General features: G+C 32.9%; 1 protein-coding gene across 1 annotated transcript; it reads right to left on the reverse strand.

Moving 5' to 3' along the window:
• Positions 1-1,602: 1,602 nt before the first annotated feature.
• LOC127809031 (isopentenyl-diphosphate Delta-isomerase I) lies at positions 1,603-11,286 on the reverse strand. Its single transcript, XM_052347779.1, has 6 exons — positions 11,005-11,286; positions 9,180-9,235; positions 5,095-5,186; positions 2,836-2,938; positions 2,571-2,708; positions 1,603-2,219 (listed from the first exon to the last, which is right to left on the reverse strand). The coding sequence occupies exons 1-6, from the start codon at positions 11,265-11,267 to the stop codon at positions 1,966-1,968; spliced, it is 906 nt and encodes a 301-aa protein (XP_052203739.1). The 5' UTR covers positions 11,268-11,286; the 3' UTR covers positions 1,603-1,965.
• Positions 11,287-14,828: the final 3,542 nt, after the last annotated feature.

The raw sequence follows: 14,828 nt of genomic DNA on the forward strand, positions 1-14,828 counted from the left end.
TTATTTTTTTACCATGAGATTTTCTAAGTTACTTAATAGTCCCAAAATTAAATTATTATTTAAGAATTACACTTTTATTTGGATAAAAAAATATCATAACATCATCTTGGTCCAATGTTCATGATTAATGGTTAGAACACTTGATCATATATTAGTTGATAGTCACCTAATGACATTTCACACACCAAGTGATCGATTTTGTTGGTATTCTAAATTTAATTAATCTAGATAATATAACTAAAGATCATTTTAATAATAATGGAACCCATGGATTGAAAGAAAAAAATTAAAAAAATAATGATCGAGTTTAGTGGCCAATTAAACCCAAAACTAAAACTAAACTTCGCACGGATTGAAAGAAAAAAAATAAAAATAAAAATAATAATAACCAAGTTTAGTGGACAACTAAACCCAAAACTAAAATTAAACTTTTTTTTTTTTTCTTTTCCCAACAAGAGCTGAGGTTAATACTAAAGAAACTTGGTGAATGTGGCTTCAATGAGGTCCCAGCTATGATTGATGAAGAAGATTAAATAGCCCAACAAGCAAAAATATTGAATGTAGAAAGAATGGTTGAGTTTAAATGGTTTTGATAATAAAAAAAGTAAATAGTATTAAATGTTGGAAGAGAAAAGTAATCTGAAAGAGACAAACATATTTTAGTAAATGAAACTAAAAGCAATATAAGCTTTCCATTTTAAAATCTTATTAAGGGTATTTTAAGTATCTTACACAAAAATAGCTATAATGTGTAATTAGTTTGAGTAGATGAAAATATTTTTATTTTTTTTCAGAGAAAGAGTTAAAAATGATTATATTCATTTATTTTAGATTAATTATGATTCTTCTCGATTCAAAATAATTTTTAATTAATAACCATATCTTTTTCAATTTTGAAGCATACCAAGAACAATTATATCCTTAAACATCTAAAAATTATATCCTCAGGTTTGCGGCAGGGCTAGGGATCGTAGCCGTTGAATCCTCTGATTTACATTTCCTGCTAATATCGTGAGACCGAATAATGGAAGCGCTCGTGATGATGCGTTAATAAAAAAAAAAATTAAGATATTACATATAACATAGTTGAATTTATTGGTCTTTCAAGAATGTTCTTTCTAATTTACTTTTTTTTTAAATCAAATAATTAATATATCATCACCAACACTGATCTTGAAAAATAGAAATAGAAGTTGACTGTAATCTATTTCAACATTAAACCATCCTATTGGATTCCTAAAAACACTTGAAATCAACAAAACATTAATCAGGCCTACGAGTCCAGACTCCAATGCTCTATCAATGTAAAAAGTGAGAAGATATAAAATAGGAAAAAAATTTGGGATCGCAAATTCTATTAATGTATGGTAAATTTTTAGCGTTTAATATTTGAAATTTAACACTTACTAGATAATTACAAGTTATAGCATCTATTACCACCTCACTAAATTTGTGAATCCAACAAATTTTTCTAATAAAATCCGCAAGACTATTCAATGCAAAAATCATCAAGGTACCTCAAATGAACCTCTCCAAATGCACGGGCCTCCACATTTTATGGAGATTGAGAAAGATCATATATTTTCTAAAGAGATTCCAAACTTAAAAAGCCATAATCTTCCCATCACAAAACAACCATGCATCTTAATTACCATTACAAGGCTTGAGAGAGCGCTGCATATGCTGACAAAGTTTCTTTTTGTTTAGCTTCTCATGTCAAAATACACTGTAGCTCAAGTCTTCTAATTCCAAGTAAGAGAAGCTAAACCACCATGCCACATTTTTTAGGCATCAAAACAGAACTTAGTAACAGCAACGAGTTTTCTTTTTCTTTTTTTCTTTTTTTTTTTTTTGGGCTAAACCAGCAGGGGAACAGCAAGTTTTCATTTCGGAAGAACAACTTTGTTCAAACAGCAAGACAGCAGTATTCATGACCCAGCCACAATATTGGGCGAGAGCTGACTTTTAAGTCAGTTTGTGAATGGTTTTCATATCAGCGACTTCTGCCAGGGTGCCTTTCTCCACATGATCCCACCACTTGAACAAGAAATTGTCAACCACTAGCCTGAACCATGGGGACAGCTTCAGGCCTCCCTCACCAGCATCTGCTTTCTGCAGCAGTTCTTTCAGCTGCTCTCGGTTCACATATTTGATGTCAGCAACTTCATCAGGGTTCGGGTTCACATTAACATCTCGAACAATGAAGAGTAGGTAGTCAACTGTAGGCAGAATAACACAATTACATCAATGAATCAAAAGATAAATAATAATTATGATGATGCTGATGTTACATGTCACTTAAACCAGGGTAGATACAGTTTAAACAAAAATAGCAGCTCTCTAACTATCATGAAAAGAAAGCCTAGCAAGACAATTGGAAAAATTTAGGTACAGATTAGTAAGCCTTCATGCATGGCATCATTGCAACATCCATAAGTTAATGCGTTTCTAACAAGACCAATGATAAGATGCACCATGATCAGTCCATAGTTTAGGAAAGAAAAAAAAAAGCAAAATGGCAGATAAAATATGTCAAGAGTTCTGATTGAATTGAGGAAAGGAGTTATTACGTTCATGCTCGCCCCACTTCCCATCAGATGCTGCCTTGTACAGCATGCGACCCAGTGGGAAGAACTGATCAACAGGCACATCTTCAGCAGGAATACCCAGTTCATCCAGAAGCTTCCTTTGTGCAGCATTTCTTACCCCTAGAAGTTACATTAACACCCCCCACCCCCCCCAAAAAAAGAGTCAAATCAGGTGTCCAGATGAAGAGTAAAACAATCCTCTGACAGCAACCAGTGTGATTGCAGTACGAAAGAGAGAGAGAGAGACCAAGGTAATTATCTTCAATGAGCTCAGATTCTCGGTACAGCGGATGGCTGCAGCAAGTATTTGTCCACACCAGAGGGAACGTTACCTTTGTTGCTGACCTTTGCTGCTCATTAACACAGGTTACAACATATGTTACATGATATCCTCAAAACGATTACAAGACTAAAACAATAGTAATATCATTTATTGCAAAATACCAAAAGATAATTGTCCACAATAGAATGAGTATGAGAAAAGAAAAAATAGTAATTTCATTTGCTGTGAAATACAAAAAGGTAATGTCCCTAATAAAATCAGTACGAGGAGAAAAAGATAATGAGTTAGAGCTATCCCTCAAACATGGGTATAAAGTAAAGGTAGAAGATATTTTCTATATCTGGATGATCCAGAAACCATATTTTCTGGAAGATGGATGCATAGAAATCCACTGGCTTGAATATATAGTTTTATTAGATAAGCACACAAAACTTGTTATTTGCACTTCTTTTTCAAGATGTAGAATGCATAGAATTGAAAAAAACAAAGATTTCTTAAATGTTTGGAAATGTATAAAACATTAATATATTCTATACAAAAGTAAAGAGTCCTAAAAGGTGCCCCTAGTGCACAAGGCTCCTGCCTTGCAAAGGTTGGGAAAGGGTCTGTTTCCACAACTCAAACCCATAACCTTCCAATCAAGAAGCAACCTTAACCTACCAAGGCTGCCCTCCCCTCTTTGCAAAGAGTTTGTTATTTCCATATAATATGCATAACATGTAATTCATCTGTTGCTTGTCCGCCACCCGTCTAGGTTCTAATGCAAGTATGCTCTCTCATGTTGCATCCATGCTCTCTCTGTATTTGTGCTTCTTTTCTCCAAATCAATTCCATGCTAAGGGAGGGACAAACAATGTCAATTAAATTATTTGTGGGAAGGTTTTGGCCAATGACAATACTTTTTCTTTTTCTTCCCAAACATAGTGACAGTTCGAAATGTCAATGTATTCCCACTAGAGCCAACATTAACCCAGGTGATAAAATAGAAGTTGACAATTTTACTGTACTGAAAAGATCAGAATAGTCATCTAAGAACAAATATTTAATCAGACACAACAGAATTGAGTTCCCAAGTAAGAAGCATCATTTAGTAGCTTGATCATCTCAAAGAATATATGTCTCATTACATTGGAAATGCATGCTAGTAGTTGACCTATCATATATGTTTGAATTACCATCAATAATTATTGAGAATTTTAATGTTAGATCAAGGCCTATCAACAATATGGTAAAGATAGATCATATAGTCTTGGTAATTTTGTTTCTCATTATTTCTAATAGTTGTATACAAAATTCAATGTTGAGTTGAAATATAGGGTACAAAAATCTATTTTCAAAAGATAAAATGTGTCTAAATATTTTTCTAGAACAATCAAAATATATCTAAATTACAACACAAATTAGTCTTCTACTGAGGGTGTGTGTGGGTTGGGGGGGGGGGGGGGGCGCATGTGAGTGAGTGAGAGAGAGAGAGATAGAATTTGAATACGTCCAAAAAGTAATAATTAGAACATATTAGTTGTGCTGAGAAACGTTAGATAAAGGCTTGCTTGTCCACTACATCTAAAAGTTTAATGATTTCTCATACCTACTTACAATATAAAGAATGTTTTCAGTAACACCATTAAGTATTTGAAAGGAAAAAAAAAGAGAAAAAGTTAAGGGCCTGTTCAGTTGTGGGAAACATTTCTAATTTTCAACACCAATTTTATAACTAAATATGCTCTAAAATTTTATGTTTCAAAAAGCAATAGAATTCATTTCTAGAAAATTTAGAAAACATCTTTTTTGATGTTCTCCAATTCATAATATAAAGTTGAAAAATTAGAAAATTGAATTTTCTATTTGCTTGTTGGAGATTCAACTATTCAATAGAAAATTGAAGTTGAAAAATTAAAAAAAATGTTTTTTGAAACTGAACAGGCACTAAGAGATCTCTCTCTTATTTTTTTTTTTAGGAAACAGTTTATGATACCACTAAACAGAATGCCTCCAAATCTGACTTAGCCTTTACCTACAGGTGAAAAGTAAAAGCCAACCCAAGATGATAAGTGCACAAACTCATAATTAAAACTGTCCTCATTTGGATGCACATTAAAATTATTTTGGAACAAACACTCCCAACAGACACGTGCCTGTACATATACAATTAGATTCAAACAGCATCACAAATTGTGTACATATTGTTGATGGTTCCCATTCCATTAAAATTTCAACACATACCTGAAGGAGTAGCTCATACTTAGAGTTGAACAGGAACACACTGAAAGCTCTGTGGAGCAAATTCTCAGATTCAATCTTTTGCATCAAGTGACCTGTTCATTAGATAATGCATGGACAATAAAAGAAAGTTAATAAGGATCTAACAACAAGAAGCTTGTCAAAAGCATGCATAAGCAACATATATACCGATGCTTCCTTTAGTTAAAACAAGTCACAAGGAGAAAAGGCAACAAACTGGAAATTTTCAAGGTCATTTAGGATAAGCAAGCTCTAAGATTACAAATTTTGTTTAAAATGATGAAAAAGAAAAGTGTTTATTGCAAAACAGGCATACACCAAAAAATGTGAAGAAAGAGAATTGACATAAGCCTAAACAAAGAGAAGAATGTCAGAAGCAAAAAGAAGATGAGTAGAGTGGCAATAGCTACCCCCTCCTAATTGCCCAAACTAAAACAAATAGAAAAAAGAATACACCAAAAAGCCTCAACTCTCTCCCAGAAGCCTAATAAAGAGAAGAGTGTCATAAGCAAAAAGATGAGAAATAGCAATAGCTCTCCCCTCCTAATTCCCCACCTTGTCCGTCCACTCCCTGCACCATCAGACTCAAAGCTTCCATAAACATAATTTAACAACTTCCATATCAAGCCTAAATCCCACTAGTTGCAGTAGGATGTATGAATTCTAGAACTCTGATAAAACTCTTAGGGTGCCGTTAACCAAAAACATAATTATGACAGTCAAAATGAAAATTTAACAATCAAAACAAAAACTTGAGTCAAAATTGAACCCCAAATCCAAGGTCTTCCATTTTGCCCCAAAAACACATTTTCCACAATAATAAGCAAGAAACGGAAACAATCATAGTAATATACAATCAAAACAGCTTTGCACCTAAATCTGATGACCACACAAATGCATTTGAGATTTAAAAATAATGTCCCATCAAACCCTCCTCCCCCCAGACAAGCTCTCAAACAGTGTCAACAATCATTATGCGTCCAGCAAGCTAATAAGACAAAAAAAAAAACTTCGACTCCTGAACTTCCCTAATCATTGGACAAGTTCCAATCCACCTCCTAACAAAGAGTTTCAACTTTATTAAAAAAATTGGAAACACACTCCCTAGACAGCTCCCCACCATCCAATGTGAGAGTTCCAGTATGTCCTGTCTCTTATCGGCATTGACTGACCCATAGAACAATTTAAAATTCCCATATTCTTTAAAACAAAGCAAACTAGACTTTTGTCTCCAAGTCATAATCTTTCTTCCCATCTTATAGTATGCATTCTTGTCATCTCCTCCTAAGAAAGATTCTCCCTGCTTCTTTCTATCCAAGACCTTAACCTCGCCCAAGACCCATCAATGCAGACACTAACTTCCTCTAACCTCTCTACTCTGCTTCTTAGTGTCCTACTTCAAGAATTTTAACTATCTTGCAAGACAGCAACCAGGAGACCCTACCATATAACCTTACCACTAACCCTAGACTAAGTCCACAAACCAAGGTTCTCCCAACCACGTTTCTCAAAATAATGCTACCACAATCAACCTAACAAATAAAGTACCTTTCTAAGATAGGCATGAAATGAGAATTGAATCCCTAGAGTTGGCCTATGAGAAGCAATTGCCTCTAAAGGTATTCCATAAGCTCTTAAAAATCAACAGAACTCAAAAAACTTCTCATTGCACTACTCACCCTCAAGCACCCAAGCTCTCCCAAGGAAACCCAACCCCAAAGACCAAGGGCAACAAAACCTACATTTAAGTCCAAGAGTTCCCTTCTGCAAACCCATCTCCCACCTATTACATTAAGAACCATAAGCTCAAATAAAGCCCAAAGAAATCCATTCTCTCCATTCTTCTAGATAGGAAACAAAATAGAACCCACACAAACATCATTCTAGATATTAACATCATAATATAACCCATACAACCATTAAATATCACCATCGGAAATAACAAACAAAAGTAAATTCTAGCTTTGACATCAGAAAATAACCCACAGAATCATCAAATATCAGAGTCAAGAATAAAAAAAAAAAAAAAAAATCATCAATTCTAGATATCACCCCAACAAACCTCGTAGCATCCAAAGAAACTTAATCAGCAAAAGAATATCTTGCAAAGGTCATTCCAATCCCTCACATTCCATAAAATGATACGCAACAATCTCATAGCCTTAGTGTAACAGCTTCCAATGAATACAACATAAATCAATTAAACTTCAATGGACACCCACATCATCACATTAACTAACCCTTCTCACAACCCATTCAGACACTTCACTCTCAGTTCCTCTTAATAGTGGAAGGGGACTCCCCCACACAATGGCCCCACTCTTCCAAATTCCAAACAAACCCTGCCATGGCCATAATAGCAAATGAGAGGTCCCTTGACGCAGCGACAGATGAACAATCAGCAAAACAGGAGTACAATTAGGGCTAGGAAAGTCTAAAATCAAAGCTGAAGCAATGATCTGAATATTATGGTTTAAGAAAACCTCAAAAGTTGTATTAGAGTTAAAATGGCTTCTTAAAAAGTGTCTCAAAAGACTTTTTATTAGTGTTACAGTAATAATAAATCCTAGTCGTTGATCGGGAATAAATCCTTCTAATCTTAGCAGTTCATTTAAATTAGAAGTCACATGCTAATCACATGACTACTTATCAAGCTAACAATATAAATACTAACCAAAACCTAATAACACAAATACTAAGCATATGCTAAACAAAAACATTAATAAATGAAGAATATGCTCCTGCATCATCCTAATAACCCACAACCTCCCATCTTCTCACTTGCTCAGCTCCATAACCAACCCAGCATCCTTCCCAACCATGACATCCACAAACCCTCACTCTGCATCCTCTCTGTTGTTTCCAAAACCTCACCATGAACGATGATTGTTCTGAGTTACCACACACCAAATTTCTAAAATTCAGATGTATGACAAATTTCTAGAAATAAAAAGCATGCTAGGAGAAGATTTAATGGAAAAATCTTCTTGGAGAAAGGTAAAAGTAACAGTGTAAGTGACAAAAGAAAAGACAATTATTGCATTAAAATTGACAAATAAAATTGACATCTTTGCACATATCAAAAGTTCAGGTTTTGACTGGGAGAGGATCAGAGTAGAGGACAAATCAATATATACTGGAAGGACTGAAATGGTAAGGGAAGAAACATAAAGGTTGTTACTCTCCCTTTGTTTGGAAACATGGACCGTAAGGAACATAATACAAGTTTACTTTGTTTGGAATCTTTGCATGGGAGACAGCACGGAAAAGTAATAAAAACAAAGTGACAATTAAATGCTTCACTTTCAAAATAAATTACAACAAACAAAATCTATTTATTCTTTTAGCATTGCAGGAGAACAAACTAAATATGCATGAGCCTTGAAATGTGTTGTAGATTTATACTTCTAATTTTAAGTATCTACACAAAACATAAAGGTGTTAGTCTCCCCTTGTTTGGAAACATGGAACGTAAGGAGCATAATACAAGTTTACTTTGTTTGGAATCTTTACATAGGAGACAGCACGAAAAAGTAATAAAAACAAAGTGACAATTAAATGCTTCACTTTCAAAATAAATTACAACAAACAAAATCTGTTTATTCTTTTAGCATTGCAGGAGAACAAACTAAATATGCATGAGCCTTGAAATGTGTTGTAGATTTATACTTATAATTTTAAGTATCTACACAAAATATATCACGTTAAACTATAAAAAAGAAATTATAGAATTTTTTTTAGATTAAGAATGATATTGAGTTTTTACAAAATAGTAAGGGTAAAATAGTAAACATAATAAAAAAAATTATTAATATATTTCCGTCCCCCTCCCCACACCCCAAACTGGGGTGTAACAAAAATTGGGGTATGAGAGGGGATAATACCCTCCCCTCCCCATACGTTCCATTATGAAACTCTCTCAAACAAATCCCATCCCATCTCTTCTCCCTCCATCCAAACAAGGGGCCAATATTAAGAAACTATAAACCATTTACCTCAGCTAGTTGCTGGGAGGAGATCTGTATCAATACATTTATTTACCAACTTTGAGGGAAAAATCTACTTACAATTGTATTTGGTATCATGGCCAACAACACGATCATTTTCATCCACCAATATGCACCTGCAGAAGTTTGGTTGAAGAAATTTTATTAGAACCAATAAAGTAACTGAAATACTTTGAACAAAAATCTGTAAGCACCAGCAAAACGAATCACACTATATTAATAATGCTTGACAGGAACTAAATTATAGCTGGCCCCACATAGAGAGATAAAGGCTTCGTAGGTTGGTGGTGTCGTCATCTTGAGTCTTGACTGGAACTAAATTAAAGGATCTTGCAGTGCATGCCAAGTTTTTCATATGTAATAACCTCGCTAAACAGAAAATGATACTTTTTTTTTTTTATTGATGGGTGGAGGAAGTAGATAATGAATAGAGAAAAATCGTCCAAGTTGTTCAGTTATATGTCAAGAAAAGATAACAAAAGCAGACCTCATTAATTTAAGTCCTAAAAACAACATATAGCACCATAGTAGTTTGATACAATTATCTTATTATCATTGCAAGCACACAAAATATAACTGTTTCCCAACAGATGTTATGCATACTAAATGTCATGATTTTAGTTATAGCCAGATCTTTAGAATTGGCACCAGACCTATACGGCACAATGTTCAACCTTCACATCTACTTTGAACAGGAGTTGGACCTCAATTTTATAATTGGTATCTAACCACGATTGATAAATGCCCAAAGGATCAATCTGGCTTTCAGTTGAAGAAATGGACAAACATTTTCCCTTCCCAACCGAATATAGTAACGACAAGATAATGTGTGTTTATGAAAAGATCCTTATTCCAACAAAATTTCCAAAATAGCTGTTTTTTTATAGACAAATAAAGTATTTTCAATAAGGTCCTGTTCTTAAAAAATAAAAAGGAGAATGTTAAAATAAAATTTTAAAAGATAATAGTTTTTACACTCTCTCTCTCATATTTTCATTTTGAGGAAGCCAAGCCCACTTCAGTAACAAATTCAAAAAGGGAGGCATCACAACCTCAGGCCATCAGATTCTATACTGGGTTGAGCTCCTCACAATTTTTCTTTTCCTTCCAATTCTTGAAAGCAATCAACATGGATCAGGGTTGCACAAATTCAACTGCAAACCCTTTATTTTTTGTTTTTTATTATTATTTTTTTAGGGGTGGGGGGGGGGGGGGTGTTCGGGCTAATCAAACAGGAAGCCTACAAATCCAGGTTTTAGCCGCTGCACTATTGCAAAAAATATTTGTTAAGGCACAAATGCGTGCATGTACACACAGCAAACACGTGCTACTTCAAGCAAATTTTAGACAGATAAGCCACGGAAATTATCAGTCCATATCCATACTCACGCTTGCTCTGCAAAAACATCCCTGTCTCAAACCATCACACTGGCCTCAGTAAAGACGAAACAGTTACCAAAAAGGCAAAAACCAGATCATCGCCGATATAAAAAAAAAAAAAACAATCAGTCAATTACCTAAGCCATCATCCATTTTGCGTCGTAAATTAACGAACAGATCAAGAATCCGATAAACATTCAGAAATCAAGCAATCTATATTATTCAGTCAAGAAGACGCGGATTCGGAGAGATGAATGGTTTACTGACGCGTTCCCAAAACACAAGACGCCTCCGGACAGCATCGTTGCGTCAGAAATAAACAAACAGATTAGGAATCAGAAAAACAATCAGGAATCAAGCAACCTACGCCCTAGTCAGTCGGAAAAACGAAAGTTTTCCTGACTCGTCCTCGATCAAAAAAAAACAGACAGATTAAGAATCCGAAAAACTCATAAATCAAGCAATATACACTCTGTTCAGTCAATAAATAGGAAGTTTTACTGACTCGTCCTCGAACATGAGACGCCTCTGGACAGCGTCCATCCCGGCATCGGCAGGAGAGTCTCCCATAGCGGCCGTAGATGAGTAGAGGCGGCGGCTGATAGATATAGGAGAACAGCTCCTCCTCGTTCGGAGTCGGAGAGGGAGCGAATTGGAGAGACGATTTATCGAAGCCGAGTGGTGGTTGGGAGATAGAAGAGGCGACGAGAATGAGGAGGAGAGCCTAGCTGTCACCCAATTTGTTAGCGACATTTTTGTAGCATTCATTCACTTCCTCTTCTTGCCGCCCCGCCCCGCCCCGCCCCGCTCCTCCCGTTTATTTATTTCATTTCTTCCCTTTTTTTTTTTTTTTTCTTCCCCCCATCAATCAATCCATCACAAATACTTTTTCTCTCAATATTTCTAGTCTTCATTTTATATTTATATTTTTATTTATAATTTTTAAAATATACTTTATTACTTCATTATCTATTATTTCAATTCTGCAAGCTTAACCGCTTTGAATATAAGTAGAAACATTTTCTTTCAATTATGAAATTCTCGGTCGACAAGAAGAAGATCGAAGAAGAATCGAAAAGTCAAATAATTAATTATTTGCACATCAAAAAAGTTTACCGAAATAATCGATCGACTAAATGACTTTACCATTTTGTCCCTTTATTTTTTATGCACATTGGTGTTTAAGTTAAAATAAGATAACATTTGTAAATACATAAATTAATTAATAATTTTCAAATATATCCTTTTCGTTCTTTGTAAAATATGTTTCTTTTATTATTTGTCTATTTGTGTTTGTGATGTTGTCACCATTTTTTATTATAAAAACTTTTATCCTCCCATGACAAAGCACTTTACAAATATTTAGTCAAAATTGGCTTGCAAGGTAATCTAAAAAATTATTATTGGATTTAATAATATTCTATATGAGAATGAGTTTTATACAAAAATGATGGTATGAATAATTAATTTAAAAATAATTTTATGGTAAATTACCCTATTGGCCTTCAAACTTTATTCTTTATAACACACTAGTTACTATATTTTGATTTTTATTAAAGTTTAATATCTCGTGCATATTTTTTATATTTTATTTTTTAATCTATATCTTAATTAATAATCTAATTGAAATGTTACAGCAGTATATTTATTATTATTATATTAATAAAAAGGAGATATGGTCTTTAGCAGTGAAGCCCAGGCCCCGCCACTAAAAGGCCACAAACCATCCCTTAAAGTCATGATAACAACCAACTTGATTGTCAAAAGCAGTCACTAATAGTTCGTCACAAATGAATGACCAGCAGTTACGACACTGACCTCCATCGCTGAAAGTACCACTTCTGTAGTAAAGGAGGCAAAAAATTTAGAAAAAAATAACACATAATCATAACTTAATGATTATTTGATTAAAAACGTGAATACATGTTAGTTGATACCTTTAATTTCATAAACACACGTCTTACCTAAGTCAAATTTGGCCTCATTGGCTAAAAAGTCAGCAATGAGTTGCGCATTATTGCAGCTGAGCTGACCAACATTATCATGCCATTTAATTTGGAGCAAAATAATGGCTCTCCTTTGTAGGAACAAAAGAAAGCAATGTCTTGGGTTGACATTAGTACTCACTGAACCCTGCTACTACTGTTCGGGCCAAGTTCTTTTTTTAAAAAAATAAAAATAAAATATAGAGTTAAAGTGATTAAAGAATATTTAATTTTAATTATACTTATTAATTATTGGGAGTCCGAATTTGTTATCCTAATCCCACCTATAATATTTATAATAATTCTGTTATATGCTCACACTATGATTATAATTTATTTTCAAAAAGTAACAAAGACGTCTCTACCAACTAATTAGACTACCACTTTGCAAGGGGGTAGGTTTTTTCTTCTACCTATATTTTCTATGTTACTTTCTAATAGATCATTCATTTGAATATAATTAGGAAACAAGTTATTTTAACTATAAAAATATATTATCAGTATATGACAACTTTATTTTTTTTATTAACGTACTATCACGAACGTCCCTGCTATTGCTCCACGATATCAGCAGAAGATGTAAATCAGATAATTCAGCTCTCAGTTCGATCTCTAATCCCATCACAAACATGAAAGCGGTAAGTTATTTTTAATTTTCATAATCACTCTAATAATTGAGTTTTCTCCATTAATCAAGATTTAAATACTGAAGCTAAAAACCCAAAAAACAACAACCCAAAGTAATTTCTTTGCCACAAAGAAACTATGCCCCGAGGGCTATATCACGGTTTCTTGTACATGCATGCACGTAACATTGACGGTTGGTGGTTGGCACTAAAATATAAATTGAACTGTCTTAATTGATTAGTGTTTTAAAAGTGGGGAAAAATGTCTCTCGAGTCAAATTTGGCACATCAGCCAAAAGTCAGCAATGGCACGCTGAATTAAAACTTATTTTAATTGTGGGTATATGATTTCTTCATTTACAGACTCTTAAAGACTTTATAATATAATAAAAAAAAATATCAAACCAAAACTCCCAGCCTCTAACCCAATTCCTTTTCCAAAATCAAAATCTATGGTTACATCGGACTAGTTTGAGAAATAATTTTGAGTTGCAGGCTGTGACTGTTTTACTGTAAAATACTTTATAATTTTACAAAAAAAATGGGTATATTATTATACAATTAAATGTGCAATTAACTAAACAACTTATGTTGACGGTAATTAATTTTGTAACTATACCAACCCTGGTGCGAATTAAATTTTCATTACAAGAATGTTATTATTTTGAGGCCTGAAATTAAGGAGGTTTGCCATCTTTGTCTATCATTAGACTATCAACTGTGTTTATCTTATCGGCTTAAGCATCTTGTCTGATGAGAATTGAATGATCTCTAATTAATTTTATTTATTTATTTATTTTAATTAATTTTAATATATCTTATTATCTAAATCTTTATTTTTATACTTTCTTAAAGACCTATTTATTGGAACTTTTTAAACCTTAGCAAAGTTAATTATCTTGTTAAGTGTAAGATTGATCAAATTATTATTCCGATAAATTATATTCAAAATATTTACATTTTTAGAATACTAAACTAACAAGAAAATTATAGATAAAACTTTACAACGATAGTATTAAAATATGATTAAAGTTTTTTTGAGTATTATTTATAATAAAGTTTAAGCTTATGAATGTCTTTTAAAAGACAATTTATAAAAAATTATTTGAGTGTTTAATTTATTAATATAAAATATTTTTTAAAAACATAAAAACCAACAAAAATTATGGCTACTCCCATTGGGCGTCATGTGGCTCCCCTCTTGGCTTTAGCTATCACGTAACCCTACACTTAACTATAATATTCTTGTATCTATATTTATTGCTTTTATATCGTTCATATAATTATTAATTAATGTGTATTTTAGCATAAAAAAGAGTGTGTAAGCCAATAGACATGAGTAAGGTGAGCATTTAGTCTGATTGATTATTAAACCAACTAAATTATTTAAATTAAATAGAGTAATTTTTTTTTAAAATCAAATTAAACCAATTGAATAATTGCTCAAATCGTTTTTTTTTAAATATAAACATATATAAATAATTTAGAGAATAAGTGTTACTTAAATAAAAATAAGTGTTACTCAACTAAAAAGAATATTACTCAATTAAGAATAATTTTTATTCAATTAACTTTTGTGAACAAATTTAGAAATGTTATTTGATTAAAAAAATTTATTACTTAAATAAAAATTATATTATTCAATTAAAAATATTCGTTACTTGAATAAAAATAATATTACTTGATTAAAAAGTTTCGATTAATAAATTGAGTACAAG

This window comes from Diospyros lotus, chromosome 1 (assembly GCF_014633365.1).
Source record: "Diospyros lotus cultivar Yz01 chromosome 1, ASM1463336v1, whole genome shotgun sequence".
NCBI classification, from domain to species: domain Eukaryota; kingdom Viridiplantae; phylum Streptophyta; class Magnoliopsida; order Ericales; family Ebenaceae; genus Diospyros; species Diospyros lotus.